The sequence below is a fragment of the Brachypodium distachyon genome, chromosome 1 (genome assembly GCF_000005505.3).
Source record: "Brachypodium distachyon strain Bd21 chromosome 1, Brachypodium_distachyon_v3.0, whole genome shotgun sequence".
In the NCBI taxonomy this organism is placed as follows: domain Eukaryota; kingdom Viridiplantae; phylum Streptophyta; class Magnoliopsida; order Poales; family Poaceae; genus Brachypodium; species Brachypodium distachyon.
In genome coordinates this window covers 617896-645819 of record NC_016131.3, presented here as the reverse complement: position 1 = coordinate 645819, position 27924 = coordinate 617896, and the positions used below count along the sequence as shown (strand labels likewise).

The 27924-nt window shown below is 45.4% G+C and overlaps 7 protein-coding genes across 10 annotated transcripts; 2 read left to right on the top strand and 5 right to left on the bottom strand.

Moving 5' to 3' along the window:
* Positions 1-344: 344 nt before the first annotated feature.
* On the bottom strand, positions 345-18492 carry LOC100841683 (probable carbohydrate esterase At4g34215). Of its 2 annotated transcripts, XM_024457775.1 has the most exons (4): positions 18470-18492; positions 13484-13488; positions 1668-2227; positions 403-905 (listed from the first exon to the last, which is right to left on the bottom strand). In XM_024457775.1, the coding sequence occupies exons 1-4, from the start codon at positions 18490-18492 to the stop codon at positions 699-701; spliced, it is 795 nt and encodes a 264-aa protein (XP_024313543.1). In that variant the 3' UTR covers positions 403-698. The 2 variants fall into 2 exon arrangements, with proteins under 2 accessions (XP_024313542.1, XP_024313543.1); XM_024457774.1 differs by lacking the exons at positions 13484-13488; positions 18470-18492 and having other exon boundaries at positions 345-905; positions 1668-2455.
* On the top strand, positions 4129-5387 carry LOC104582482 (probable carbohydrate esterase At4g34215). Its single transcript, XM_010232116.3, has 2 exons — positions 4129-4853; positions 4954-5387. The coding sequence occupies exons 1-2, from the start codon at positions 4239-4241 to the stop codon at positions 5143-5145; spliced, it is 807 nt and encodes a 268-aa protein (XP_010230418.1). The 5' UTR covers positions 4129-4238; the 3' UTR covers positions 5146-5387.
* Positions 6940-7751, bottom strand: LOC100825655. Its single transcript, XM_003559303.4, has 2 exons — positions 7519-7751; positions 6940-7385 (listed from the first exon to the last, which is right to left on the bottom strand). The coding sequence occupies exons 1-2, from the start codon at positions 7683-7685 to the stop codon at positions 7256-7258; spliced, it is 297 nt and encodes a 98-aa protein (XP_003559351.1). The 5' UTR covers positions 7686-7751; the 3' UTR covers positions 6940-7255.
* LOC100843713 (cytokinin riboside 5'-monophosphate phosphoribohydrolase LOG7) lies at positions 9926-11500 on the top strand. 2 transcript variants are annotated; one of them, XM_024457776.1, is made up of 4 exons: positions 9926-9990; positions 10112-10248; positions 10411-10790; positions 10876-11500. In XM_024457776.1, the coding sequence occupies exons 3-4, from the start codon at positions 10471-10473 to the stop codon at positions 11318-11320; spliced, it is 765 nt and encodes a 254-aa protein (XP_024313544.1). In that variant the 5' UTR covers positions 9926-9990; positions 10112-10248; positions 10411-10470; the 3' UTR covers positions 11321-11500. The 2 variants fall into 2 exon arrangements, with proteins under 2 accessions (XP_024313544.1, XP_010230316.1); XM_010232014.3 differs by lacking the exon at positions 9926-9990 and having other exon boundaries at positions 10049-10248.
* LOC100833436 (protein EXPORTIN 1A) lies at positions 14870-23413 on the bottom strand. Of its 2 annotated transcripts, none has more exons than XM_010231958.3 (31): positions 23204-23413; positions 22532-22648; positions 21795-21887; positions 21614-21685; positions 21406-21513; positions 21238-21320; positions 20967-21105; positions 20802-20870; positions 20527-20604; positions 20311-20421; positions 19981-20088; positions 19832-19909; positions 19354-19557; positions 19198-19257; positions 18898-19008; positions 18656-18753; positions 18470-18578; positions 18163-18228; positions 17892-17990; positions 17731-17811; positions 17545-17634; positions 16951-17036; positions 16750-16830; positions 16493-16675; positions 16291-16357; positions 16098-16208; positions 15886-15993; positions 15670-15807; positions 15458-15589; positions 15282-15386; positions 14870-14992 (listed from the first exon to the last, which is right to left on the bottom strand). In XM_010231958.3, exons 1-31 carry the CDS (start codon positions 23297-23299, stop codon positions 14870-14872), a joined length of 3204 nt encoding a protein of 1067 aa, XP_010230260.1. In that variant the 5' UTR covers positions 23300-23413. The 2 variants fall into 2 exon arrangements, with proteins under 2 accessions (XP_010230260.1, XP_003559224.1); XM_003559176.4 differs by having other exon boundaries at positions 19811-19909; positions 23204-23411.
* Positions 23414-25304: 1891 nt separating this feature from the next.
* Positions 25305-26048, bottom strand: LOC100843403. The gene has a single exon (XM_003559058.4). It carries the CDS (start codon positions 25955-25957, stop codon positions 25505-25507), a length of 453 nt encoding a protein of 150 aa, XP_003559106.1. The 5' UTR covers positions 25958-26048; the 3' UTR covers positions 25305-25504.
* A 743-nt stretch (positions 26049-26791) lies between these two features.
* On the bottom strand, positions 26792-27823 carry LOC100843101 (60S ribosomal protein L8). The gene is made up of 2 exons (XM_003559057.3): positions 27238-27823; positions 26792-27134 (listed from the first exon to the last, which is right to left on the bottom strand). The coding sequence occupies exons 1-2, from the start codon at positions 27678-27680 to the stop codon at positions 26792-26794; spliced, it is 786 nt and encodes a 261-aa protein (XP_003559105.1). The 5' UTR covers positions 27681-27823.
* Between the last annotated feature and the right edge of the window lie 101 nt (positions 27824-27924).

The following is a 27924-nucleotide window of genomic DNA, read 5'->3' as shown; positions in this document are numbered from 1 at the left end:
ACATACACTAGAGTCAGTCAGGTCTACAAAATGAAATCTCGTATGCCCACTTGGGGGAAAGAATTCTTATGTATCGAACTGACATAGTGAAATCTTCTATCGGCATGACATTGCCTGTGTGTTGGTAACTTGGTATGTGATTATATCTGCACAGAACCCGGTGGCAATGTTGCATCCTTCTTCACATCTCCTCTGTTTGATTTACAGGAATATACATATGTGTACGCATGTCGCCCCCTCAAAGGAAAACAAAGCAACAAGCCAACATAATTTGCAACCACCATGGCGCGCGGGTTCGAGAATGTGCATGCCCTGGCACCCCAGAAGAAAAGAAATGAATGTGATGCTAGATGAACTGATCATACAATTAATCTGTAGTGACAGACTCGATGTCCTGAGGTGTTTTTATCAGTGAACAAGATTTTTATAGACTTCAGTCTCCCGTGAAAGATACAGATAGCATTCTCATACACAGTAGGCACAAAAGAGATTGACTTCCATTATGAAACCGTGAGACTCTAGTGGTTCTCCAAACTCATTTGGACATGGAAAACCTGTATTCAGTTGAAACTGGCAAGCTATACCGATCCAATTCAAGAATTGTAGGAATGCCGCTTGACCAATTAAGGGTCTAGAGAGGAAAATAGCCGAAGTAGGGAACAACACAAATTTGGATCTCTTGAAAACTACATGGAGAACTAGTGTTTGTTGGATGTACCATAATCCAAATAGGATTGGGCCAACATGTGTCCAAGCTGGACTTGAGCCTGGGTGTTAAGATGCAGATGGCCATCCTGGAACGGCAGCCCCATTGCATCGACAAACCTCACGTTGTGAAGCCTCAATCCTTTCTGAGCTTCTCTTACGACCTCAGTGTACTGCCCAAGCCCAGATGCGAGACCAACCTGAAACATTTTTTAAAGACAGATTGTAAGAAGTGAGCACTGCTATATAGTTACTGTCAGTAAGTAGTAAGCGCTTTCAGTCAGCATAGCTACTACTGAATGCTGGTGTTGAGCCAAGACATTGTTGCAAATTTAGACGCTTCCATACTATATATACTGTAAAAACTTTCTACAGAGTACAGGTAGTAGATTCTACATGTCAAGGGGGGTGTGATTCTCTATATCAATGGCAGGCAGCAAACTTAATGCGTCTAAATGTACCGTAAGATGTTGAAATGGCACATTCCCTCTTCTTTTTGTAGGCATCCGAGGTACTCGCAGTAGCAGCTCGCTTCCTTAATTAGCATGACAAACATGTCCCATGGCCCATGACCAATTAAGATTGCTAGGACCAGGTCCGGATGCAAAAGGTGTGTCTTGAGCTGTAGTTGTGGTCTTAATTTGTGTAGCCAGATGTATCATACCAACGCTGCTCCATATGTCCACAACTTTTCATCTCTTTGCTTACCAGAGAAAGAGATAAAGCAAAGCACCAACCAACCAAGCATGCCCAAGTAACAAGTAAAGCTACTGCTACGCGCTAGCTACTGATCGATGTCCCTCCACTAACAATAAGATAAATCATTATTCCAAGCAAAGCAAGTATGCAGATCTAGAAAATGCTCCTCCAATCTGATCGGCAGGCCACCAACCAAAGAACCAATTGAGAACTGACAATTGAAGAAGAAATTGGAGTTGGGATATGGATCATGGATGGAGTACCTGGATGAGGAGGAGGTGCGGCATGGCGAGATCGGCGCGGAGGTCGCGGACGAGCATGGCCATCCGGCGGCCGTAAGAATTGGCATCAGCCCACCGCACGGTGTCGCTCTCCCCCTGGTACCAGAGCACGGCCCCGATCCGTCCCCCGGTCTCCACGGCGACCCTGGCGCGCCGCACCATGTCGCCGTAGAGCTCCGACCCTTTCCCCCACTCCGCCATCCGCGTGCCCCCGACGGCGCAAGGGACGAGCCCGACCGCCGCGCCGTCGAGGCGGCCGGAGCGGAGAACGGCGTTGGCGAAGGCCATCCCGGGGCCGACCCCGACGGCGCGGTTGCCGCCGCCGACGTCGATCCCCTGGTGCAGCGGCTCACGGGCCTCCTCCCAGCGGAGGTCGGCAGTGAGGCGGAGGACGGAGGGGGACGGGGCGCTGTCCGGCGGCACGACCCCGTCCCAGCGCGCGCCGGTCACCCCGCCGCGGCCGGCCATGTTGGACTGCCCCGCCAGCACGAACACCACCTTGTTCGACGGCGGCACGTCCGCCCGCGCATCCCGGAAGAACAGCCGCCCGGCGGACGCGACGAGGAGGAAGAGAACCGGGAGACGAGGAAGAAGCATCTCTGCTCCGACGATCTCAAGCTCGCTTTGTTTGCTTGCTCCTCGTGGAGTTGCTAACGTTCCTTTGGGGCTAAATAAAGGATTTTGAAATCGAGGAAAGAAGAAGAAAGCTTTCGTTTTTATTTTGTTTTGGGATGCAGTTGGTTGTTGGATTGGACCGGAGTCAAACGAGGTCTGACATTCTCAGTGGGAGCGCTGCTTATTCAATTCAGTACACATCTACTGTAGATCGATGCTGGGGGTTCCAAGATGATCTGTACCGTTCGATTCAGATCTAGCGAACGATGTCCTCTGAGATCCATCCAGCAGCACATGGATTCCTCGTGGACATTGGTCTCTCTCTAGCTCCCGATCTCTGTCGGTGATTTCTTTCAAAAGAAATCCGTGTGGGAGAAAGAAATGAAAATAAACAAGTGTGTGTGACACGTGGGGACTGGCAAACATGTTCTAATGTAGAGTACACCAATTTGTGCGAAAATAAACAAGCACGAGCCGTTCGTTTTATGATCCAATGATACATTTGAGTACTGTTATTATGCCGTGGGAGCTAGGTTACAGATAAGCACTGTCAGATTAGCAAGGAATATAGACAAAGTACTCGGTGCGTCACAAAATAAGTGACGTGGAATTGTATAAATTCTTATACAAATTCAAGTCATTTATTTTGAAACTCTGAGAGTATTATAAATAGGAAACAAACACTGGTGGTGGTAGTGTTAATTTAGCCATTCTTACATGGATAATATATATGAAAATACATTATGCAATTAAACACTCTAGGCCCTTGGCCCGCGACCACTTAGATTAGATAGTGCTACTCGTTCCTTTGGAAATTATAATATATGGCCAGTACATAATCTTATGTCAAATTTTCATCAATAATTAGACAGATAATATCATCTACTCCCTTCGTTTCATAATTCTTGTCTCAAATTTGCGCAAAAATGGATGCATCTAATCCTACAAAGCGTCTAGATACATGAAATAATTCGACAAGAATTATGGAACATAGGGAACATGTTTACAAGCTAGCATAAGTTTGGAAAATATTTTTCAATGCAAATCCAATGATAGGATCTTCGGACAACGCGGTGAAGATTACACGAAACGAGAGTGCAGCCTTGGATTAAGATTTCTTCGTCTCAAGTAACTTACAAACTTCAAGATGAGATGCAAGATAAAATTTATTGAAGTACTTGTGTGATATAGTCCGTGCTTTGCTATGGCGTCAACGTTCTAACCCCAAGAGCTAACACACACAAATTATTTCAGAGAGGCCCTAATGGTTGATCAAAATTTTACACAAAATCTATGGTTTGCCTTGTGTATTTTGAATGAAGGAGTGTTAGCACTCCCTCCGATCCTATTTGTGTAAGAAATTTGACGATCTTTGCTCTTGTGTGCGTGAAGAGGTGATATTTTGCGCTTGTGCGTCGAAATGCCAACGTATGGCGGCGGCGCGGCGGTCGTCGTCGTCACCGGCCGTGCTCTTGCTGTACGTTACTGTACTAGTAACCTAGGCCTGCCATGAATGGACGGTCAAGGGTCAAGAAGTAGGCACTAGCCGTTTATTCTTGTGTCTGTCCCCGCCCAATGCGATTTTCCCTCCCAAAATTCAGACAGCTTTTCGTAAAAAAAAACACATAAATTCAGACAGCTCATCTTGGTTTCGAGCGACGCGCGCGCGTGACAGACAGAACCATGTCAGCAGCCCCAGACAAGAAAACCAACAAAAAAAAAAGGCAACCTCAGCGTGCAATTTGGCTGCTGCCACTGTCGTCTCCCCGCACTCAATTCCTCACGGTACTAGCTGCAATCAACCAATTCTGTACAGAGGAGCCAAACCAAACACGCCGTATTGTATTTATATCCATCCCCAACCCACGATCCAATCCAGGCTTTTAGCTGCTGCAGGCTGTCCACCAAAACGAGCTAGAGCTCTGCCTCTGCTTCCCAATGGCAATGCTCCATCGAGTACTGCTTCTGCTCGCGCTCATGGTGGCGGCCGCGTCTGGCACCGGCGAGAAGAAGACGCCGACGCTGGTGTTCATCCTGGCAGGGCAGTCCAACATGGGCGGCCGCGGCGGCGCCACGGTCGGCGGCAAGTGGGACGGCATCGTGCCCCAAGAATGCAACCCTTCCCCGCGCGTGCTCCGCCTCTCCCCGGGTCTCCGCTGGGAGGAAGCCCGCGAGCCGCTGCACGCCGGCGTGGACGTCGGCAACGTGCTGGGCGTCGGCCCCGGCATGCCGTTCGCGCACGCCGTGCTGCGCTCCCCGCGCGCCGCCCCGCACGGGAGCGGCGCCGTGGTCGGGCTCGTCCCCTGCGCGCAGGGCGGCACCCCGATTGCGAACTGGTCCCGCGGGAGCGACCTCTATGGGCGCATGATTACGCGCACCAGGGCCGCCATGGCTGAGACCTCCGGCCATGGGAAGCTCGCCGCCATGCTCTGGTTCCAGGGCGAGACGGACACTATCAGGCGCGAGGACGCGCTCGTGTATGCCGGACGCATGGAGGCCCTGGTTCGTGACGTCCGCCGTGACCTCGCCATGCCCGACCTCCTCGTCATCCAGGCAAGCATCTTGTCGCTCTTCTTCTTCTTGGCTTCTTGCTCCGTCCCCTGCTCCCTCGTACTCCATTTGATTTGACAGTTAAAGATGTTGTCTTTTTCAGGTTGGGATTGCGACGGGGCAGGGCAAGTTCGTGGATCTGGTGAGGAAAGCGCAGAGGGAAGTGAAGCTGCCGAACCTCAAGTATGTGGACGCCATGGGACTCCCCATCGCCAGCGACTTCACGCATCTCACCACGCCGGCGCAGGTCCGCCTTGGCAAGATGCTCGCCGACGCCTACTTGGCCACGCTCTGAATATCGACTAGCAGCAATAACCGAGTGGAGTGGAGAATACCACTGCTAGCCACTTGATTTCTCAACGTTGTTGTTTTACTGTATGCCAGCCTAGTTGGTTTGGTCGTCATTGGTTGCGTGTGCGCTGAAAATGGTGCTGCAAATAAGCACAATCTTCTTAACATTTTGTCGCTCCCATTACTTCCATCATTACTTGATTCATGGATGAGTTTGCTGATGGATTAGCGGTCTTTGTCTGTCCCTGGTGTTGACTGGCTAATCAAAGGTCTGCTCAATTAGCGTGTCCTGGTACTATGCTTTATGTCAGGCTCCCACAGATTACTGATGATAGATAACTCAAGCGCCAGCAGAGATCAACTGTCGAGACTCCGACATGGTGATTCCAGGAGGATTGTTAGTTAATTATTAACTTCCCTGAATCGCTCGAATCTGTTTGTGTTGTAACACAAACCAGGCCTGGCAATGCGTGCAGCCAGTGTTACCTCAAATGCAGGCAAATCGAACAAACATATGACTGCAAGATGCAATGCATCCAGCACAACTGCAACTGTTGATGGAACTGTGATTGCTCGAGAGACCTGTCATGTGCTGATGATCAGCAGCAGCACGCATACGCAGTGTGATGATTTCCTTCCTCATGTGGCTCTGCTGCTCCTCATTGTTTGCCAACTCTCTCGACTGATTAGTACTAACACTTAACAGAGTGAGTGAGTCAGTGATCTTTCGTCACTAGTTGTTCAACTTTTGCTGGGTCTTGACTGGACTGGACAGGCTACTCAAATTCAGATTCATCGAGTGGTTGCACACAAAAGGGTGAGTGCACAATCGATGATATACATCGCAATCATTCATTAAAACCGCAAATCGCGTCGCAAAGATTGACACTTTCACTTTCTGCACGACGATACCGACACTCTCACTTCAACCAAAACCGGTTTTCTCAAATCAAAATAGAATCTTCGGTTCATATAATAGCAAACTGATAAGGATAAGTGCTATCCTTGATCTTGGTCTGCCCAGAAGGCCGAGAAAGGTATGCTTCGGGAGGTGGCCGTGCTCCTCCTTTTGATTGCTCGCTCCAAAAAAAGACTCCGTTGGGTTGCGCACAAGATATTCCTAGTACTAAACGGAAGCAATGGCATTATGCTTAGCATTCTTAGGTTCACTATGTTCGGCCTTAGAAAGAAAGCCCACCAGAAGATCACAGCCGAATGTTCATGAACGGCCCAGTATCACGGCCTTGTTTGTTTACTACCTCTTGCCAAAACTGTTTCGCTTGTAGCTTGAATTTGAATGCTTCCATTTGTAGTAACAAAACCGTTTTGAGATTGCTTCTTCGGTACACAAGCGGTGCACAGTACACAACCCAGAAGAACACTGACGCTTTCTTTTATTTGCTTTGCTGTCAGTTTTTTTTTTCAAATGCCTTTGGATAATGTTGTCTTACCAGTTACTACCAGTTTACCACGCGTGCTTGGCTACACTCTAATTTCTATAACAGAGTGTACTTTCAGCTTTACTGTATTAGCCTGCCAGCTTGATTGGTCTGGTCAATCACTGGTGTGTACACCGAGAATGCTGGCAAGCAATCTGCTATATTTGTACTCTGAGAATTCTGGCAAGCAACCTGCTTTAGTTGTACACAGAGAATGCTGGCAAGCAATCTGCTTTTTTTTGTACGCTAAGAATGCTGACTAGCTAATGAAAGGATCTTCTCAATTAGTGTCTCAGGCGCCCAAAGGTTGGCAAATGGTAAGGTAGTAGTAGCAGCAGCATTACTGAAGACAATTCAAGTGTTGAGAGGTGATCTCAGGGGTGTTATTATTCCTCTGAATTGCTCGAATCTAGAATCTGCAGACAGTTTTACCTCGAATTAATGCAAGCAGATCGAAGCATGAACAGGCGATTGCAAGATGCATGCATCCAGCACAACCAAAACAGTCGGACCACTGGTCTTCGCTATACAGACCCACAGATCAGATAGACAGAACAACACTGAGCTTGTTCCAGAGCAGCAGGACAGGAAGCAGAAAGCAGAGCATGGATGCAACGGAAGATTGATCGATCGATGGATCACATGCATAGTAAGAAGAACCGAGCATACTAGTAGCTAGTCGAGGTCGTCGTCGTAGGAGCGGTGGAGATCGGTGGCGCATCCGGGCGCGTCGGGGTCCTCGGCGCCGCAGCAGTCGTAGAACTTGGCGGCGTACGGCGGGTCGCCGTCTTTGAGCTCGTAGTACCTGCGTGAGTGCGTGCTTGCTCCCGTCAGACTCGATCTCGATCTCGGTTCGCAGAAAGGATCATATGGATGGAATGGATCCAACTAATTGATTGATTCAACTGAGTATGAATTGGATCGAGACGGCGGCGCACCTCTTCTGGTCGTCGTGGCGGCGGCAGACGAAGAAGGACGGGTGGAACCTGCAGGAGAGCGGCGTGTTCTCCAACGGGGAGAACGTCCCCTTGCACCGCCGGCACACCTTCTTCGACGCCGTCGCCGCCATGGCTTTCTCCTCCGCCACGCCGCCGGACGACTCCATCCTAATCCCAGTATTGATCCATCCCCTTTCTCTCCTTTTTTCTTCCAGATTTTTTTTTTTGAGATTTTTTCTTTCCAGAAATAATAATACTCCGTAGTTGGTGTTGCTGGGCCTGGATCGGTGTTTTCTGTATTGGGCCGTGCTATGGGCTACAATATACTTACGTGTAACAGTTATTCTTTTTAATGGATTTTTATTGGACTTTGTGAGCAATTCTAGATGCTGTGTCCATCCTGCAGTGCAATATGTGGAGCCGGAGAATATACTGTTCGATCATCCTTTTTATTCAGTGGAAGAATATACTGATGGCATGAATGATTCAATCAATCATCTGTATGCATGCTTCTATATAGATTGATTTTTTTTTGCTCAAAGCTTCTAGATGGATAGATAGTACTGGACGTGTTGATCCATGCTGCTCCATAAATCTGTTCATGGCTTCGATCTCTAGCTCTCTGTCTAATTAAAGAAAAAGGAAGGCAATTAGCTGGCGTTTTGGATTGGATTGCGTATAGGGCTTTATTTGTTGCATTATTGCATATGATTAATCCCACTCGATGCATGGATCTATCAGAATCTTTGACGAGGAATTAATCTAATTGTTAAGCCACGGCCGAATTTTGATTACCGATCACTTTGGTTAACCCGGGTCAGTTTAAGAGCTCGATCATCGACGACGACATTGCTAACCGTCCACCGATTAGTTTAAGAGCTCTAGTGACTGGATTTTCCAACATACACACATGGTACGTCTTGATGCCGTCATCCAAATATGATTAAAGATTATCAAATTAACGACAGCTAGCGTAGCGGGGTTCGTGTTTCACGTCTCTCGGCTAGCTTCATTGCATGGACCTTTCAAGCTGATCTCGGTAAAGCTAGCTAGCTAGCTCTTGTCCCCCCAAAACAAACAATACATGCATGAACCTCTTGTTTTGACATCGTAATTAAGTCCCTCTTTAACTTGCATAATTTGACATGTATAGCCAGGGCTTCTTCTATGATGCGTAATGGATAAAATTAGAAGAGGTAACTAAATCTTCTGGCTCCGTTTAAAAAAAGTTCTCCTTAACTACCATGCGTATATACATCTACGTCTAGAAGTTCTCTGACGAAGACCAGGTCTATTCATACCGTGTAATCTGTTCTAGCTAGGGGTATATAATTCTTTAATTAGCATACGTGATCCTGGATTATGCATATAGTCCTTTAGTTTGATTATTAAGAAACAAACAGCTAAGAAGAAGGAAACCGCGTGGTTTGACCCGACTCCTGCTCCTGATCAGTAAACAAAACAAAGCAAAAGATTGCAGGAGGAGACTAGCTAGCTAAGAGAGAGTGACATCAGAGCTTACATCGTTCAGACAAGGAAATGCATTCGCATGCCGGTGGAACCATACACTCGGAACCCATAGGAAACTGACACGTGTCCTCCTTTATTTGTACTGCTGCGCTGCTAATTTAATTTAATCAACCCAATAATTGCGTGTGAGTGGAATTAATGTCCCCCCTGCACACTGCAAACGTATATAACTATGGACGCCTCTTTCTTCAACTTTCTTTCTTTGTTTTGGCTCACTGGCAATTTGGTCTCTGTCGGAACATATAGGATCATCTTTTACTATTCTGAAAGAGAGAGAGAGAAATGAATCGCTTGGGCAGCACCAAGAGTCAAACTAAGCTAGCCTAGTGGTCGATGAGGTAATTCTTGCTTACATATCTGTCCATCGATCACTCCCTACAAAGTGTGGGAAAATGCTACTGTCCCTCGTGAAGAGATCCACCAAAGAGATTGCAGTGCTCCTGGATTTGAACTAACACAACGACAAGAATTTATAGAATCGAAGAGAGTTAATGACTTAATTCCCATACACGAGATTCCCTGGAACTTCTGAAACTTGAAATACACTTTTTCGAAAAATATTCAAAATAGAAAGAGTAGGCACAATTGGTCAGAAAAAGGTCGAATTACTCGAAAATGCGTCATAACCTCTCTCAAGGATCTCTCTCAAAAAAAAACTCTCTCCCAAGGCCCATACCGTGGATGTAATGGAATCGAGAATCGGCCATGAGCTGCTGTTTGTAATACAAACTAGGTAGAGAGTGGTAGTACTGGCCGGCAGCTTAATTAGGTGGGGGACCACCCGTCAGCGTCCGCCACCTCATGGTCTTAACTGCAGACACGAAATGTCACGTGTAAGATATGTGTATGGATGGTGTATCCATCCATCCATCCAGCTGATCCACAGCTGCAGCTCCTCCTTCTCCGTGTGGCAGCAACCACTGGTAGCTACTCTCAAGTCAGGTAGGCAGATACTCATATATTGTGTTGCCTGCTATAGCTTGATTAATCAATGGATTCGCTTTGTCAATCCATTACTATAGCACGCACATGAGTGATTATTTTAGCTAATTATGCAAGTCAGAAGACAAATTAATGGAGAGGCGAGATCGTGAAGGATCCTTTCCGGCCATTAACAAGCTAATTGACCAAAGCTAGCTAAGAAGAAGATGCAGGCAGCAGCCTGCAAGCTGGTTCCGTCGATCATATTAGATGGATAAGGTAGGCAGTATCCAACGATCCAGGACCGACCAACAGTAGCTAGGCAGCAGCAGCTGCGGCTATATATATCCCAGCTCGCCCTGCTCCCCTGTCCTTCTTCTTCTTCTTCTTCTTCTTCGATCCATCCCCTGCTCCGGCCTAACTAACTGTTCTGAAATTCAGCTAGCTAGATAGGTTCTGCTACTACCAGCTAACCAGCATCGAATCGAATCGAACTGAGACATGGAGGAGGATCAGGCCGTGCCGTCGACGACGGCGGCGGCGGCGTTGCTGATGTCGAAGCCCGCGCCGGTGCCGGTGCCGGTGGCGGCGAGCAACAAGAAGGCGAAGACGGCTCCTTTGTCGTCGTCATCGCGGTTCAGGCGCGTGTGCGTGTTCTGCGGGAGCAGCCCTGGGAAGAAGGCGGCTTACCAGGCCGCCGCCGTGCAGCTGGGCCAGCAGCTCGTGGACCGCGGCATCGGCCTCGTCTACGGCGGCGGCAGCGTGGGCCTCATGGGCCTCGTCTCCCGCGCCGTCCACAATGCCGGCGGCCACGTCACAGGGTACATAATACCTTCTTCTTCCTCTTCTTCGTCTCCTCTTTGGATCCCAATTCTCAACGTCGGCGTTAATGGCGTTGAATTACAGGGTGGTGCCGAAGGCGGTGCTACCGCGGGAGCTGATCGGCGACACACCAGGAGAGCTCAAGTCGGTGCCGGGGATGCACGCTCGGAAGGCGGAGATGGCGCGGCGGTCGGACGCCTTCATCGCGCTCCCCGGCGGGTACGGGACGCTGGAGGAGCTCCTGGAGGCCATCACCTGGGCGCAGCTGGGGATCCACCGGAAGCCCGTGGGCCTCCTCAACGTCGAGGGCTACTACGACTCGCTGCTGGCCTTCGTCGACGGCGCCGTCGCAGAAGGGTTCATCGCGCCCGCCGCCCGCCGCATCATCGTCTCCGCCGCCACCCCCGCCGAGCTGCTGGCCGAGCTCGAGGCCTACGCGCCCGTCGACGATGGAGACGGAGCGGTTAAGCTGACGTGGGAGGAGCACTACTCGCCGTCAGCGTCGCCCAATTCGGACATCTCACGCTAGCTAGACACCCAAGAAATTCAGATTAATTTGACATACAGATCGACAGAACCAGATATTCATATTGTTAGTTATATGTTTCATTTCATCCAGCAGACAAGCAGATGCAACATATATACACACATGTACATGTATATTGCTAATATATTTTTTTGTAAATCAATATATACTTTAGCTACAGTATATCTTTGCATTGATTTATAATCCTGAGTTGTTGTATAGATACTGACCGTTGATCTTGAGGTGTTGCAAGTCTTGTCTGGTCATTTTTGCACAAATTCTTCCCATTTGTGGGGAGAGATGCTGATTTCCATTTGGGGGAGTGGGATTTGATTTGATCAGATGATCAGATCAGCTGCTGCTGAATGATTGGAAAAGGCAGAGATGTGGCCTCCCCAACAGCATGGAAAAAGGCAAAGGAAGGGAAGAAAGAAGAAGGGGACAGACAACTACGGCTAGCTAGATCCGTCCAATTCATTCATTCATTCATATCCCTGTCGATGGATGGATGGATGTGCAACTTGCAGCTAGCAGTGTCCATGTGTACGTTACTGTTCACAAGGTCCCCAATTCAATTCAATTTCGCACACGTGGAGACACGCACGCACGTTGGGCTTGGGCCTTGGGGCAAGCACTATTCCAGGAGCAGTAGTCTAGTGCCAGGGCAACGTGTTGTGGAGGGCACTCACAAATGGACCAACACGATTTTAATTGATGCATGTGAGGAAAACAAACAAAATGGATACCACTCATGTCGCTCTCCTAAATTATTTTTGTACTTGTGTTGTAAGAAGGTAAGTAGTACACACAATGCTGAAGACCTGAGCAAAAAAAATGGTTGCTTAATTAGTTCGAACGGCAAAATACCATCTTTTACACATGTATGAGAGCTCTAGGAGAGACAGAGGATTGTAAGATCATGCATATCCTCGCATAACAAAATAAGAAAGAAAAAAAAAGGAAGAGATCATGCATATCCACTAGTAGTAGTCCTCCAATTATGTGGCAGCAACCGTTTCAAAGTATTTTGGATAAGACTCCTCGTGCGAGAATACACGTACGGTGGAGAACAGAGGCTGGGCTTAGTGCGTTACTTAACGTAGACCGGTCTCTAATATGCACTACGTACTGCTTCTACTAATGCTGCTTGTCCCGGCCGGACACTCTGCAGATATAGACATGAATCATGCATGAATGAATCTAAAGTGATCCAGATCAGGTGCATCTTTATAGCATCGCCTACTGGTAATTTTTCGGTGAGATCGAGTCAAATCAATGGACTGCGAGTTACAACTAATCCTCCTTGGTTGTTTACGTACTCATGGAGGAATATTTCTCTTAACTTTTCTTACTCCCTCCGTCCAACAAAGAATGGCTCGGTTTTGACTAAATTTGAATGCATCTATACACTAAGTAATGTATAGATGCATCCAAATTTTGACAAACTTGAGACTTGAGTTCTTATTACTAGTCTTGAATTTATTTATTTTGGTACGGGTGGGAACAAGAATATGGAACCGTCAACACGCATCTCCAGATTAAGTCCACGGAGAGCAGGCAAGACACCCCTGAAATGGACGTGTAGGACGAGCTGAGATCGACAAACCCATCATCTGGCTCCTTAATTAATCACTGCTAACTAGCTAGCTAGTACCCCGTTTAATTCCACTGAGCTGGTCAAGCAAGCTAGCTGGAGTTGTTCATATACACAAACATATGTATACTGTTTTAACCAAATTAGGCTTAGCTAAATATAAGTATGTTGGTCAACAGGTACGTACGTAGAGCTTGGTTGACGGACTAATAGCTGGGCAACACGTAGGGTCCGTGTGAGAATTTTAGCTGGAGAAGGCTTGCACCAGCTGTATCAAAATATACTATACTCAATTAGTAGACCACAGACTTTGGTAAAGACCATGTAAGACTCCAGTTTATTCTACTACTAGTTGGCTACACACTCCAGTTACCATCTGTATGTTGACGTGATCAGGCGTGCTTACATGTGCTGACGTGTGTGCCACCACATTACTACGGAGCACTCCCTCTTGTTCTAAATTCTTGACTCGAATTTGTTCAAATATGTATGTATCTATTTTTTAAAAACGTCTAGATACACGTAACATTTCAACAACAATTTAAGATAGGAGGAAGTACTTAGTGCACATTCACGTCTCATGTCCAACTGAGAATCATCACACAGATATACTTACTGCATAGTAGCACATTCAGATTTGAGGGTGTCGGAATCAGGAGAGCAAATGGCATGTTCTTTTTTTTTTACCAAAGCCAATGGCATATTCTAATTCCAAGTGAATCTCCTGACGAAATATTATACAGTGTGCGTAAAAGAACCGTGCAGATGCAGGCAACTAATTACACTAACACAATCACGTCAGGCATCTAAGCTCGGTGGCTAGAGCACTGCAGATGGACAGCAACACATGGTTAAGATGTGCCTGGCAATGGCAAAAATTCCATGGACTCCATTTGCATGGCCCAGTCAACCGAACACCCACTGTACCGTGTCGGCGTCTGCAGGTTGCAACGTGGTCTCTTCCGACCGGCACTTGTGCACAAAAGCTACTGGTACAGTAGCAAAGACGCTTACTGCACTGCTTAGCTTTATGGTGACCGGGACATCTGTTGCTGCAAACGCATGCCTAGAGCCTGTGTGTCTGCTGCATGTGTATGTATGTGTAGATAAGCCTAACAAACATGAAGAAGAGGAAGAAAGCAGAGTAAAGAGCTAACCTTTACTTGTGACAGAAGAGTCTACGACTGTGACTGCTCAACCCATCCTTCCTTGTAGTAGTAATAGCTAGCTAGATAGAGCAGTCCATGCTAGTAGCTACGAAGGAGCAACTCCTGCTGCTGCTACAGTGCTACTTTTCAACATTTAAACAGGAACAGACTGACCTGCCGCTCGATTCCATCCGCATCACTATTGCTTTTCAACATCAGCAATTAATATACACATACCAATGATGCAAAGCTCATAGATGATGTATTGTCATCTTACAGTGAACACTGCACACTGATTGATAAACCCACGCATGCAAAATGGGTAATCACAAAGACCCTCAAAAAACAGACAACAAAAGTTGGGCAAAAGAAAAGGTAGGGGCATATTTCACAGAATAGCAAGTACACTAGGATTAGAAGAATCCTATCAGTCTTGATACAGAATGCTGTCAATCTATAGACTAAACTAGGAATAAGCTTACAATGTTGTACGGTGAGCATACTATATCATGGCTGAGCACACGCACCAATGTTTACACTGAGCACAAGAGCTGCTGCTAGCACACATCAACCACACAGCGCATACTGGTGCTGCAAACCAATTACCAGTCTCCACAACAGCTCTTAGCCACAAAACTGAGTCGGCATTTCCCTATCAACTAGCACAAATCTCGGAATCATCGTCAAGTGGAGGCAACCAAAAATAAAATTACAGCAGGCACCTTTCACCATCTTGGAAGAAAACTAAGGCTCGGGATGTCGAGGCCTCTCGAGGCCGAATCACTATTAGCAATGCAGAATCACAGAGCACTATGAATCTAACATCTCGTCTTGCAATTCGCTTGGGGCAATCAGCCCTGGAATAGCAAGCATCCGTTGCCGTTCCCGCTCTCTTTGTACAGCAGCCTCTTCGGCATACAGATCCTTGTTATCCTAATCACAAAAGAAAACCACATCAACTCATCACAAGAGAACAGGCAGAAAGTAACTTATAAATAAAGCAATCAACAGGTAAAGATCCCTATCCTAACATCAAGGCATTGTTGTATTCCAACTCCATTTTTCTCTCATTCAAAACATAGTTTTCCAGCCAGCTCCATTTTACTATATTTATTCAAATTTTCTCGAGTATTTTTGAAGAGGTCCTAGCCTTCTTCAATCTTATTAGTTATGATAACCAATCAAATGAAGGTGGTGGCATCATGCAAAGGGAGCAAATTACCTGCACGGAGAACTCCTTTGACTGCACCAGGAAGTCTCTTATATGATTTTTAAAGCTTGGAAGATCATGTTTCGAACTAAGAAGCCCATCAACAAACTTGGTCACCTGAACAAGAGAGTTTTTCAGGTTCATGATGGCCAATCAAGCACAGGATAGCTGCACTGGGATGATCATACCTCAGCAGGCGCAATGTTAGGAAATGATGCTCCAAGAAGTTTTACAGTATAGTCTCGAACGAACATAGCATTATCAGTATATTGGTATGGTACTGAGGAAGCATCCCATAGAGGCTCAGTTAGACCATCAACCTACATATTGTTCATTCTAATAATTAGATACACGCATATAAAAACTAAAGTAAGAGAAACGATAATAACGTATAACATACCACACAAAACAAGTGCTGTAGCACCAAAACATGAAGCTTGAAACCGGGCTTATGGAATGAGTCTGTGAGAACTGCGAAAATCTCTTGCTCGATATTCAAAAAATATGTTTTATAGAACTGATTCTGGAATGCTGAAGCCTGGAAAACAATCACATCAAATAGTAAGTTTCCAAATAATTACATGCAAGCCAAACAAGGATGGACCGTAATTTCTACCTGAAAATTCTTCAGAATTTCCAGCAACAGACTAAGGCCAGTCTCAGCAATGTTTCTCTCTGTATGTCTAAATGCCCAATTGATTGAATCGATAACAAGCTTCAATTGCTGAAATAGACAACCCAATAATCAGATTAAAGAGAGGGAATCCAGAATGTTGCATTGATAACAGCAAGGCCAAATGAATAATTATAGAAAAAGTCGATACAAACCTGACTTGAAAGCTGAATTAAAGCTTGGAAGCAATGGGTGCCAATAGCACGAAGCAAAGAGAAAAATTTAAGGCGGTGCTCAGGATAATCTTCAAAGTTTTTAGTAATCATCTGGACAGAACAAACAGTTAAATCTTAACATGTAATCAAGCAGGATCAGTAACAAAAGCAACATGCAAGTTAGTATTCATACCTCGAGAGTACACTGGAAAACAGCTTCAAATATACGAGGCACATCGTCAAGCATTTCACCTTTGTACCTGCAGTAAATATTTAATGATTAGAAATTATCTACTGAACAGAAAGAATATTAACAAGAAATATCTGAACATGTAACCCAGATTAAAGACACCAGCTAGAAAAACGTAAAATGGGTATCAAATTTGAGGAACTACTTGTTTATAATAGTTGCAAAAAGGGACAAAACTTCAGATTCCCTCGCATCAGGGACATTTCTAGCATAGTCTCCAAGAACAGGATCCATCATTGGAGGAACAAACTGCTTCCCAAGGTGTGGTAGATCTTCGGCTTTGTCCACAAAGGTCTCAATCAACTTCAATGTTTCCCTCTTGATAGATCTGTTTGAAATAATATTTTATTTAGTAAAAAAAATGAAAGAAAAGAAAAGATAGATATCAATCATTCATTGTACCTCAAGAGTTTTACAAACGAGGACTTCGAGGCATAAGGTCCTCCTTCAGCAATTGTGCTTGATACAAGCTCGCTGTACATTCTGATGCAAAAACAATGTAAAACAAAAGGAGAATTTGCAGGTGTAAGAGGACAAAGCAATTTAGGGCCTCGATCAACCCCTAATACTACGAAACACAGTTTCTGATTCTAAAGAAAATACCTGTAAACTGTCAGCATGTCCAGGAAGATTAGTGAAATTTGTGGGAAGAAGTGTGGTCCAAGCGAATTTGCAACACTTGTGTTTGTCTGCAATAGCAAATAAAAACATCACGTTATTGCCAAGGGCAACAAATCACAAATAACACCATTTTCATAACACAGCAGCAACTGTGCACCTGGTGACAAGGAAATAACAAAATACCATGTTCTCACTATTAGCCATACACTACAAAGAGCATTTTTGCAACAACAAAAAAAAATCACTAGGAGCACTGGAGCAGCATGCCATACTAAAGCTGATTGAAAACATTAGAATCACTAGAAGTTTCTTAGGTCAAAAACACTCTAACGTGTTCAGGTATCTAGCTTATGTTTATAAAGCATTTGGCAAGTCCAGATAAGTAGTGCTCTACATGATGTTTGGTATAGGGTACCTACATAAATTTGAAGGTGGCATCCAATATTTGAGCAAATGATACCAGCAAAATACCAATCATGACATACTTGAACAACCAAAGAAACAGCCAAAACCATTGCAGTTTACACAAACAAGCAATATTAGTCAAGTTACTATATTCAGCCTCCATTTTATTACCTGTAAGATGTTCAGCACAGATCTGATAACATCTTGGTTCTTCAGAATATCAATGCTTTGGCCTGCCTGCCCAATTATTTCAGCCCATTTCTGCCCAGACAAATCATAAGATAACATTGTCAAGACCATGCTCAAGAGAAAGGTAGGACAGGAAGAAAGTGCATAGTAGAATGTAAAACATGGAACCAGATTAGGAAGGCTCATCAGTCTCTTGAGGTATTCGTCCCTCTTAGTATTATCAGATTCAGCTTGAATCATGTGGCCAACCTGAAAAGAGAGCACAAATTACAGAATCATTAACGGGTTAATATTATCGAACCATGTTTCAATCAGTTTTGTCAACATACCGATTCATAAAAAGTGTGAATCTGGTGCGGCTCAAGATCAAGAATTGTTGTAGTAAGGTTGGAGAGCAGCTCAGAAACAAATGGTTCATTCTCGCCCACCTGGGAAACAACACGAGAACGTAAAAAAAAAGGGCATGTGGCTGGGAAGTATCTATAGCATACATGTGATCTTTTTTATGTAAACATATAAACATATAATTAGGAACAAACAATACCAGACTGGCCATTCACAACAAGAATTATAGACATCAGCCAATGTAATTGCATCTACCTGTTGGGTCACAAACTTGCGCTTGCATTTCTGAACAATTTTCAGAAAAGTATCACACGCCATATCCTGCAACCAGCAATACACTGCAACATTAGAGGCACTATAACCTTACAAATACATGAAATAACAGAACAGAAGCAGCAGACGCCATTTATGATGAACATACAACAGAAACATAAGAAGTAGCTAGCTCAGTTGCATGCTCAGAGAAGGGAAGGTGAGCACACAGCTAATTCATATACTAGATGGGCGCTACAAGAACATATAAAAACAATTTCGTCAAACTACATGGAAATACATCACTGACCTGAACTCCAGGATGCATCTCATGCATGAACTCAAACAACTTGTTGACCACCGTTTTCAGAAATTTCCAGTGAGCCCTTAGAAATCTTGGATACTGACCAACCACATACCTAGTAATGCAATCATCTATTTAGTAAAGCCATTATTTTGTCATTACAAACATGAGACGACTAAAGCAAACACGTACATGATGTTGCTTGCAATTACAGCTTTATTGTCTTTCCCCTTGGTGATTTCACAGAGATTTAGCAAATCGCGAATGACCATTACCAAAAATCTATTCTCCTGCAATAGATCCAAAACAACCATTTAGGATTCTGGTGCATTAGATGCAGAGGTGGTAGCTCAAAACAAAATTAGTAAAATGCTGATTCCTCCAGAAGTGTTAAAAAAGACAAACAATGGAACACAATATAGCAGTATACAAACCTGTTCCTCCACCATAGAACCAGATATTGATCCGATAGCCCAGCAGAGAGTATTGAGGTTATTCCAACTCCAGTCTTCTCCATTTAATTGCTTACTCAATTTCTTCAACATCTGAAATTTCAAAAAAAAAATCCTAGAGTTGTAGTTTAAATTCACAAGGGCAATGAATTGTTGGGCAACAGATGTATAAACAAAATAGCTTTTTGCAATGCCTCCACAATTATACAAAGATTGAGCGTTCTCAGGTAAATAAAGGGCATACTACAAACATCATAGGGCGCTTCAATGAGTAAGGCATACCTGTTGTTCTGTATCCTCATGATCAAGATGAGACAAATAGATCAGTGTTTCCCTCATGATCTGGCATAATTAAAGAATAAAACTTCTCATCAGTTCTACTATTAGACACCTTACACCTCATAAAGGAGAACAGCAACTTGGCATTCTGTTACTAACCTTATACTGGACAAGGACGTCATTATCTTTCATTGTTTCGCGTACAATATTGCCATTCTCATCTTCCACAATCAATACTTCCTCAGGCTTTGCCATACGACAAATCATCAACATTCTCAATTTTGACAGTGGGCCTGAGTAAAGCTGTCTCCTTTGCTGAACAGCCGTAACAGTACCATCAATAACTCCAGGGATCATCTGAGCCTACAAGTCAAGCATAGATGAATTGACCAGAAAAAATTAAAACTGGAGTAAGAAAATAGAACTTAACAAAGCAAGAAACAGCTACGGAAAGAAATGCAGTCCATGGATGAAAACAATCGCAAAAACTTAAAAAATACTTGCAGGGAAGTTTATCTTTTTGGCAAAAAAGTATATACGTATTACAAATTCGGATACATCAATGCCAAGACATCAGGTGCATTGCATTTCCATATATGAAATAATATAAAAGCACCTGAAGTCCCATCATGCTTACAGCTGCTGTTGCAGGCTCCATTTGATTGTGTGCTTCAAATAGCTCCAAGACAAATACATTCCAGTAATCCAAGCATACCTGCAAAATAACTATCATAAGATAGAGACATTAATCGGTTAGTCAGCTAAATAGGGCTCTAAAACCCTCACCTTAAAAACCTCAGTGTCATCAACATATGAAATTCCAATGAGGTACTCAAGACCCAGGAGTAATGCAGCTCTATTTTCTGGAGATGCCTCCAGTATACGCATATGATTCTGCATGTATCACACAGGGGATGAATTAGACCATTCAAAGATTTGCTATTTTTTATATCATTATTATATTACTCATCTCTCTTAGTAAATCCTAGTAAACAAATGTGCAAAACAATGAACTCAGAATGTTTGCAGATATACATGAAAAAGTCATTGTCTCGTGAGTCAAAAATTCAACTCATCCTAATTAACTGAATATATCCAACATATGCTGGATCTTACCTTAAAGAACGCGGTGAAGAAGAGCGCCAGATTTTGTATGAATGCCTGTTCTTCATTGGAACCATTAGCATAGGCATCGGGAATCGTTGCAGGACCAGGAGGAAGAATAGCCTAAGCATTGGAGAAAAGATGCATTAGTAAGTAGATGTTTATCCAAAAATTAACTTAGAATGAACACATGACCATAGCTTCCTGTTCCTGAAATACATCATTCACCTGCAACTGCATCATGAAAATTGTGTACATCTTCACATACTGCATATCATAAAAATCACCAAACTGAAGAGCAGCAACCTGCAACAAAAAAATCATAACAGTATAGTGTTAGCAGATAAAAGAGTTCCATCAATATAATGCCTCCACATCCATGTAACGAAATAGATACAGCGCTCAAGCAATCAAACTAATCGATAAAATGCCTTCCCGTTTCTCCAACAGAATTGTTGGAAACAGTGCAAAATTAAACACATCAAACAATATATTTCATTTACCTCTGTTAAGCACTGAAGTGTAAGGTTCCGATAAGCAGCCATAGGAAAGAACTTCAACAACGTCTCCAGCTAATGGCCATTGAGAGAAAAATAAGACATGGATATTTGAAGATAGATACTGTTAGCATAATATTTTCCAGAAGAACACGAAATATGCTACATTACCAATGGCGATTCAAAGATGAATCCGACAGGAATCCATGATAAGAAAGCATGAAGTGTAGCCAACGTAGCACGGATCAGCTCCGAACTTTGTGTTGCAGATAGGACATACAAACAAAGCTCATGGACAAGACGAAATTCGCTGTTTGACAACAAAGAAAATTATGTTGGAAGGTTTCAAAAGCTAAGTGTTGAAATAGACCCACTAAAGAGAGGATACACAAAGTAATTGAGTCGACTTTTCGCTCAAATAGATGCTGTTCGGCAGCCCAACCTGTTAAGTGAAGACTTGAGTTCTTTAATCTTCAGCTGTGTCATTTCGCCTCTTGAAAAATCAAAAATTTCTTCACTTAAAAGCTGCAAATAATTGCATAATTAATAGTTGTTCTGATACATTAATTAATTAAGAAATTAAGCAGATACACGTAGAAACCCAACTTGCCTTTAATATAGCCATGCAATTTTCACATATCGTTTCACTACTCTTTGCCGCTGCAACAAGGTCAGGAATGAAGGATGACCACCTGGCTGGCCACTCATGCTTCAGAACCTATTGTGTTGCCACAGTCCAGAAGTGGATTGTCAAATGCAAATTAAATTCAGATAAGGAAAAGGAAATGGGTTGAACGGCAGAAAGCGGTACAGCTTACCTGCACCAATATAATGTTGAGTTTATTAACATAAAGTCTCTCTTGTCGAAAGGAAGCCTCATTACTTGAGAGCTGGTAGAGTGCCAGGAGAGAATGGCAAGAAAAGCTTACATGAATCAGATTTATTTCATGAACGGAATGAAAAAGGATTTGCATAGTTAACACAGAAGTTAGTCCTTACCTGAACAATAACATCAGATACGTAATTCTTCATGCCATCGCGTTGCTCAGTCGGCAACGCATTCCACCTGTACTTGATAACACTTTCAAGTACCTGAAATATATTTGCGACACAATCAAATGACAAAAAACCAAACGCAATAGTGCATATGTGACATACATGGTATGCACCTACATAATGTCCACTGTTGTAATAACAGACACTACAACCACATATGTTCCTGCTGAATGTTTAAGTTAGCTTTGTTGTTTCTGTATCTTTTCGATGTCATGCTCAGATTTTGAATGGAGATAGAATAACACAGAATAATGGGAATTGAAATTAATCCTAGTAGAAGAATCTAAACTGTTCACTATGCTGGCAGACAGATAAAGAAAGCTATGTTGATGAACTATGTTTAGCTCATGAAGGGTAACCACTCTAGTGTATCATGTGTCCTCTTTCATAAGAGTGAGACTGCCAACAGCTGGTGGTGATTAACAAATAATTTGGGTGTATGTAAAAACAACACATTAGCATATTGTATCTTTAAATATGCCAAACCCTTGGCACCACCAAATAGTTTGATGTTTCAGAGCAGAACCATTTCCTAATATAACCAGAGAACGACAAAACCAAGTAGAAATTTGTTGTATGCAATGAAGTACAAGGAGTAATTGGATGTAAATTATATTTACTTGAATCTTAATAATCAAGGCAGCCATGGCACCAAACTTGGAAATAAGTTAAGGACTTACTTGGAGGGCAAAGAACTTTGTGTTCAAGTTCTGAGAATTCTGCAGAATGTGGACTACTTGCAGCCACATGTCAGGATTATTCTGCAGCTCCCGCAATATCTGATCGGCAGCATTCCTCTGAAACAAAAGAAGGTGATGCAGTTTTTAAGACATGTGTGGGCATCGTTCGATCAACAAAGTTATAAACAGCCACAAAAACAATAAAACTACCATGTAGGATGAAACACAGCGCCAATGTTGCATAACAAGATCATTTGCACTACCATGCAACCATTCTTTAGATTATTCTGTAACAGACTCGAAGACTCAAAATAGAAGAGACATGCGGCACCGAACAACCCTACAGAAAATCCAACACATGGTGTGATGGGGAACACCAGGGTCGCCCTTCATCGCAGAGAGATGATGGCTACTACACCTTCGCCAAATCCTGCTACCCACAGCATAAACCTTACAACTGCTACTCACCCTTATTTAAACCTTAAGCACCAAGAGCATCCTAAACTAGCAAGCGAAGTTAGCATTAGCATCATCTAGCACACCGCTCGGAAGCATCAGCGAAACCCTAAGTCCGGGCAGCTCTCTCCGCCCGGGGGCCGAGCCGACAAAACAAGCGAGCGCGTGCGGAGGCGGCCAGGACGGAATCAGCGAGCGGGCGGCGGGATATCTTACCTCCTCCTTAGATCCGGTGCCGTAGAAGGCGGCGACGGTGGCGTCCAGCACCGGGACGTCTATGGGCTGGCTCAGATCCCTTAGTTTGTCCGCCATGGCGGGCGGGCGGGCGGGCGACCGGCGGTAGAAGAACGAGGGCCGGGAAGCGGCGGGGGGGGCTGGGGAGGGCTCTCGCGGCGCCGGAACCCTAGGGCCGGTGGTCGTAGCAGCGGCGGCGGCGTCGAAGGGCAGCGAGAAGAGGGGGGGAGGATTTTATTTTCGATTTTCGGGGGTTTAAGAGGCGAGAGAGGGTTCCGGGGTTGCTGACAAACTACGCGAAGGTTGGAAGCCAAACTGCACACGAGCCCCCTGATAAGTTCTGTATTTCTAATCTGCTCCCTCCCGCCGTAACGGGAAGCTCTCGGTTCCAAATGTGAAGCCATATACCGCCGCTTCCAGGCCGTTGGATCCGAATGTGAAGCCATATACGGTAGAGATGGTGTATTGCAGGTACATGGCACTTTCTTCATTTGTGTTTACATGTTGAATTGTGAGGCTTTTTATCTTTTGAACTTAGGCCTGTTCGAGATGTGCATCTCATGTTCAAATTTTCAGTGCTCAGTTTACCTGTATCTCTGAAGATGGTTGTCCAAGTCACTGACCTCTACCAATTAAGCGAGTTTATTTTGATTGACTTCCCATTAGCTAGTCATGTGTTGTACTAAAGTTATATGAGATCCTATGCATTTCTTAAATCAAAATTTCTAAAAATGTTCCGGAGTTAATTATCAAACTCCAACCATACTGAAGTCGTCTTATTGTATTTCCCGGTCAAAAGTTACGAGATCACGTGTCACGCTTGGACCATGCTACGTAAGCGCACCGCCCTCGGCAGATGGGTACAGCCACATAGGTTAGTGTCGTCATGTCCAAGACCACCGAAAAAACCATCTCAAGACCGTTCGACGTTCGTTCGGACTAAATGTTGAGATCCGTAATAAATATCTCTTTTCAACTACGACGAGGGAAGGAGTGAGAATGAATTTGCACCAAATTAATTAGGATGTAATCACATGCGTATATTAATTAGTATGCTTTGTTCATTTAAGCGTGGTTTAAATTAAGAATATGTGACACCCGGCAGCTATGCATCAAATTAGTGTACTAAATAACCCACGACTAGGTGACACCTCCAACACATAAACCAGTACTTAATTTAATACGTACTAAAAAATATACACCATTGGATTCAGCCATGGACAACTTTGTGTCTTCCCACTCTCGAGGGTCTAGAACTTGCCTTCTACTGCGTATGCTCGTAAATAATCAAAAGCGCGTGTTAGTCGGCTTAAAAACTAGTTAGAGAGACGCATTGACTATTTTTCATTATAACTGTATCAAAATTATCGTCACTTTACATAATTTACTATGTGCTACATACAGATAAAATTTACCATTCACGATAACCTTACATTGGATTACCACCCATTGCTTGTTGACTTGTTATGATGTTCCGGAGACGGAATCATCGGCCCGCATGGAGGGGTTGCGTTATCTTTGCATTGGAGCGCTTAGTAGTTCACCGTCGGAACGTATGGTATCATGTATATATAGTGGTATAAATGTTGAACGTTCGGATTAGAGAAATATAACCCGACAAGTGAAACACAAGTTGAATGATATGGATTAAATTCTTGTCTGTTGTATTGAGCGGGGTAAGAACCGTGTAGCACATGAGAGTCAACCACAGTTGGTCATAGTGATAAGCGTATACCGATGCCTGACTTAGATCGGGTGCGTAGTTGTTCCATTGAACCAAATTACAGTTTGTAGTGTTTCGTGATGCTGAGTAATAGGTCCATTCTTCCTAAAAAAAATTATTTCATGTAAAACAAGCACGCATGATCGAATTTAATAAAAAAAAACCGATAAGCTTTGGTGCATTGTTATTCCAAGAGTCTGGTTCAAAGGTATGTTTGGGTTGTTGCGGATATGGATCATGCCTGTTTTTTGACATGACCGAAAATTTGGTTTCTTGGATGGCTGCCAAAATATTGGAATGCCAGTGCCCCTTTGCCAGGTCTACTTCATTTTCTTTTTTGTTGCCAGTTAGTGGGTCATGAAAAAGCATAACGATGTCCAACTTTTTGTTAGAAACCAAACATTACAAGCTTGAGATCAAACCAAAAGTAAAAGCAAAACTATGCGTTCGATACAAAAGCAAGATCGCAAGCAATGCAACTCAAGCGTGTACATACTCAGATTAATTTAACCCCACACGATACGATCAACATAAACATGCGTTAATTATGCCTCTAGCCTCTAGGAGTAGTAGTCTGATCCCCAGAGCGGCCTGAACCAGAGCGAGTGCACGGCCGGCTGGAACGACACCATCACCAGCAGCACGGCCACCGCCGCCGCCACGGCCCACGGCGAGCCCGCCTGATCCGACGAGGCCGCCGGGGCCACCACGGCGCGGCGGCGGAGCGTCCATCCGCCGTGGCGGGAGCGGCGGCAGGAGCCGAGGGCGGCGACGACGAGGAAGGCGGCGGTGAGCGCGAGCGGGGCGGCGAAGACGCGGGCGCCGATCTCGGCGCGGCGCTCGATGGCCCGGTAGTCGACGTAGGAGGAGACGGCGAGGAAGAAGACGACGATGCCGAAGAAGGCCAGCAGCCGCGCCGGCGGGAGCGACGCCGTGGCCAGCGCACGCGCCGCCCACCCGTGCTTCCAGCTCGACCGGCCCCTGCCGCCCGACTGCGCCACCCACGCCGCCATGAATGGCTCTGAACTCTGATCAATTAAGCTTCTCTGCTAGTGCTAGCTAGGCTGCTTCTGAATGCCAATTTCCCCGGTGGTGCGCGTGCTCGAGTATATATATATTAATGGAGGAGAGTAGCCAAGGAAGCGGATGCGGATGCCTGCTGTGAGTAGTGGAGGAGAAAGGAAAGGTAGGACGTGATCGGAGCCAAGGATCAGAATTTGTGGGCCGGCGAGAATATATGCTACCTGTTGGAACAACTGCGAGCTGGCTGGCTTAGCTTCTGCTTAGCTAGCTATCAAAGGACACGACCATATCGGAGAATCATCAATCTATTTGTACTATAGAGATGGAGGAATATTTTTTTTCCACGGTTTCTAGTTCCACATCTAAATTAAGGGGAGGCATGATGAAAATTTACTGCATCCTATCCATCCATCCATCTTTGAACATAGCCGGAGCAGCGACAAGTTAAAACCGTGCACATCTTAGCAATTGCATTGCATACATGCATGCACCATCAATTTGATGGTGTATGCATGATAAATGGCAAGAGAAATTAACATATACACGGCATTATGGCCAAGAATCTTCAGAAAGGCAGCCTAATTTAGTTAAGCAAACTAGCTAGGTAGCAAATTTGGTTACCACAATAATTCAACTAATTTTAAGATCCACATTGCAACGTATGTACGTAACCATTAATCCAGTAGCAGACGAATAGTTCTTGGATCATTAAGACGACAAAACCTAAAGGCTAAAGCCAGAGCACACAGCAAAAACGTATTGAGAATATACGATGATCGATATGATCTCTCGAGCTAATAAGCTAGCAGCACTAATTAAATTGACTAATTGAGCGACGCCTTGGCAGCGTTGACGGCGTCTTGCCCCCTGCGCCTGCCGGTCCTCCGTGCGGCGACCTGGCCGGTCTTGGCCCCCGGAGGCGCGTCGCGGCGGACGGTGGAGGCGTGGCCAATGTGCTGGTGGTTGCCGCCTCCGTGCGGGTGGTCGACGGGGTTCATGGCGACGCCGCGCACCCTGGGCCAGCAGTTCCTCTTCACCCTGTACTTGTGGTACGCGTTGCCGGCTTTCAGCAGCGGCTTCTCCGTCCTCCCGCCGCCCGCCACCTGCCCCACCATCGCCCTGCACCCGCTCTGCACCACCTTCTTCGCCCCCGACGGCAGCTTGATCCTGCAAACATCCATCAATCATCATATCTCTCTGATAGAATCAATCAATCTGAAATTAAGATTAAAAGCTACAGCAGATCGATTGGTTGGTTGCTAGAGCTTGCCTGGTGGTGCCGGCGTCGGAGTTGTGGCTGACGACGATGGCGTAGTCGCCGGAGGCGCGGGCGAGGGCGCCGCGGTCGCCGACGCGCTCCTCGACGTTGCAGACGACGGAGCCCTCGGGGAGCGCCGCGAGCGGGAGCACGTTGCCGACGGAGAGCGCGGCGCGGCGGCCGCAGTAGAGGCTCTGCCCCGTGTACATGCCCTCGGCGGCCACGAAGAGCTCCTTGCGGTGCTTGTAGCGCACCGGTTCGCGGAAGTCGACGCGGGCCAGCGGCGCGCCGCGGCCGGGGTCGTGCACGATCTCCGTCACCACGCCCTTGAGGTACCCGTGCCGCTCGCCGTAGTCCAGCGCCCGGAACCGGGCGGGACCCTTGCGGTGGTGCGTGTGGGACTTGAACACGGAACCCGCCGCGCCCTTGCGCTGCGCCCTGATCACGCGCCCCATTGCCTTGTTCTTCGATCTTCTTCTTCTTCTTCTTCTTCTTCTTCTTCTCCGGCGGCGGCGAGGGGTTTTGCTGTCCTGTGTATACGCTATGGACGTGCGTTTATATAGGCTGCGGTCTGGAGTAGGGCCTACGAGAGCTGCGTGGACGGCTACGATCGGTTGACTGGCTCTGCGCCGTCCGATGTGGTCTCGAGGGTGGGACCGAGCTGGTCGTGTTCGATCCGGTCACTGATTACGCCTTCTT

What these genes read in the sequence shown, in the direction of transcription:
- LOC100841683 (XM_024457774.1), bottom strand. Translation starts at nt 2,282, where the DNA reads ATGCTTCTTCCTCGTCTCCCGGTTCTCTTCCTCCTCGTCGCGTCCGCC. An exon ending in CGCACCTCCTCCTCATCCAG is followed by an intron (nt 906 to 1,667) that starts GTACTCCATCCA and finishes AAAATGTTTCAG; the next exon opens with GTTGGTCTCGCATCTGGGCT.
- LOC104582482 (XM_010232116.3), top strand. Translation starts at nt 4,239, where the DNA reads ATGGCAATGCTCCATCGAGTACTGCTTCTGCTCGCGCTCATGGTGGCG. An exon ending in CCGACCTCCTCGTCATCCAG is followed by an intron (nt 4,854 to 4,953) that starts GCAAGCATCTTG and finishes TGTCTTTTTCAG; the next exon opens with GTTGGGATTGCGACGGGGCA.
- LOC100825655 (XM_003559303.4), bottom strand. Translation starts at nt 7,685, where the DNA reads ATGGAGTCGTCCGGCGGCGTGGCGGAGGAGAAAGCCATGGCGGCGACG. An exon ending in CGCCACGACGACCAGAAGAG is followed by an intron (nt 7,386 to 7,518) that starts GTGCGCCGCCGT and finishes GCACTCACGCAG; the next exon opens with GTACTACGAGCTCAAAGACG.
- LOC100843713 (XM_024457776.1), top strand. Translation starts at nt 10,471, where the DNA reads ATGGAGGAGGATCAGGCCGTGCCGTCGACGACGGCGGCGGCGGCGTTG. An exon ending in GCCGGCGGCCACGTCACAGG is followed by an intron (nt 10,791 to 10,875) that starts GTACATAATACC and finishes GTTGAATTACAG; the next exon opens with GGTGGTGCCGAAGGCGGTGC.
- LOC100833436 (XM_003559176.4), bottom strand. Translation starts at nt 23,299, where the DNA reads ATGGCGGACAAACTAAGGGATCTGAGCCAGCCCATAGACGTCCCGGTG. An exon ending in TAAGCATGATGGGACTTCAG is followed by an intron (nt 19,558 to 19,810) that starts GTGCTTTTATAT and finishes CTTGACTTGTAG; the next exon opens with GCTCAGATGATCCCTGGAGT. An exon ending in TTCACACTTTTTATGAATCG is followed by an intron (nt 17,812 to 17,891) that starts GTATGTTGACAA and finishes CTCTCTTTTCAG; the next exon opens with GTTGGCCACATGATTCAAGC.
- LOC100843403 (XM_003559058.4), bottom strand. Translation starts at nt 25,957, where the DNA reads ATGGCGGCGTGGGTGGCGCAGTCGGGCGGCAGGGGCCGGTCGAGCTGG.
- LOC100843101 (XM_003559057.3), bottom strand. Translation starts at nt 27,680, where the DNA reads ATGGGGCGCGTGATCAGGGCGCAGCGCAAGGGCGCGGCGGGTTCCGTG. An exon ending in TCCGACGCCGGCACCACCAG is followed by an intron (nt 27,135 to 27,237) that starts GCAAGCTCTAGC and finishes GGATGTTTGCAG; the next exon opens with GATCAAGCTGCCGTCGGGGG.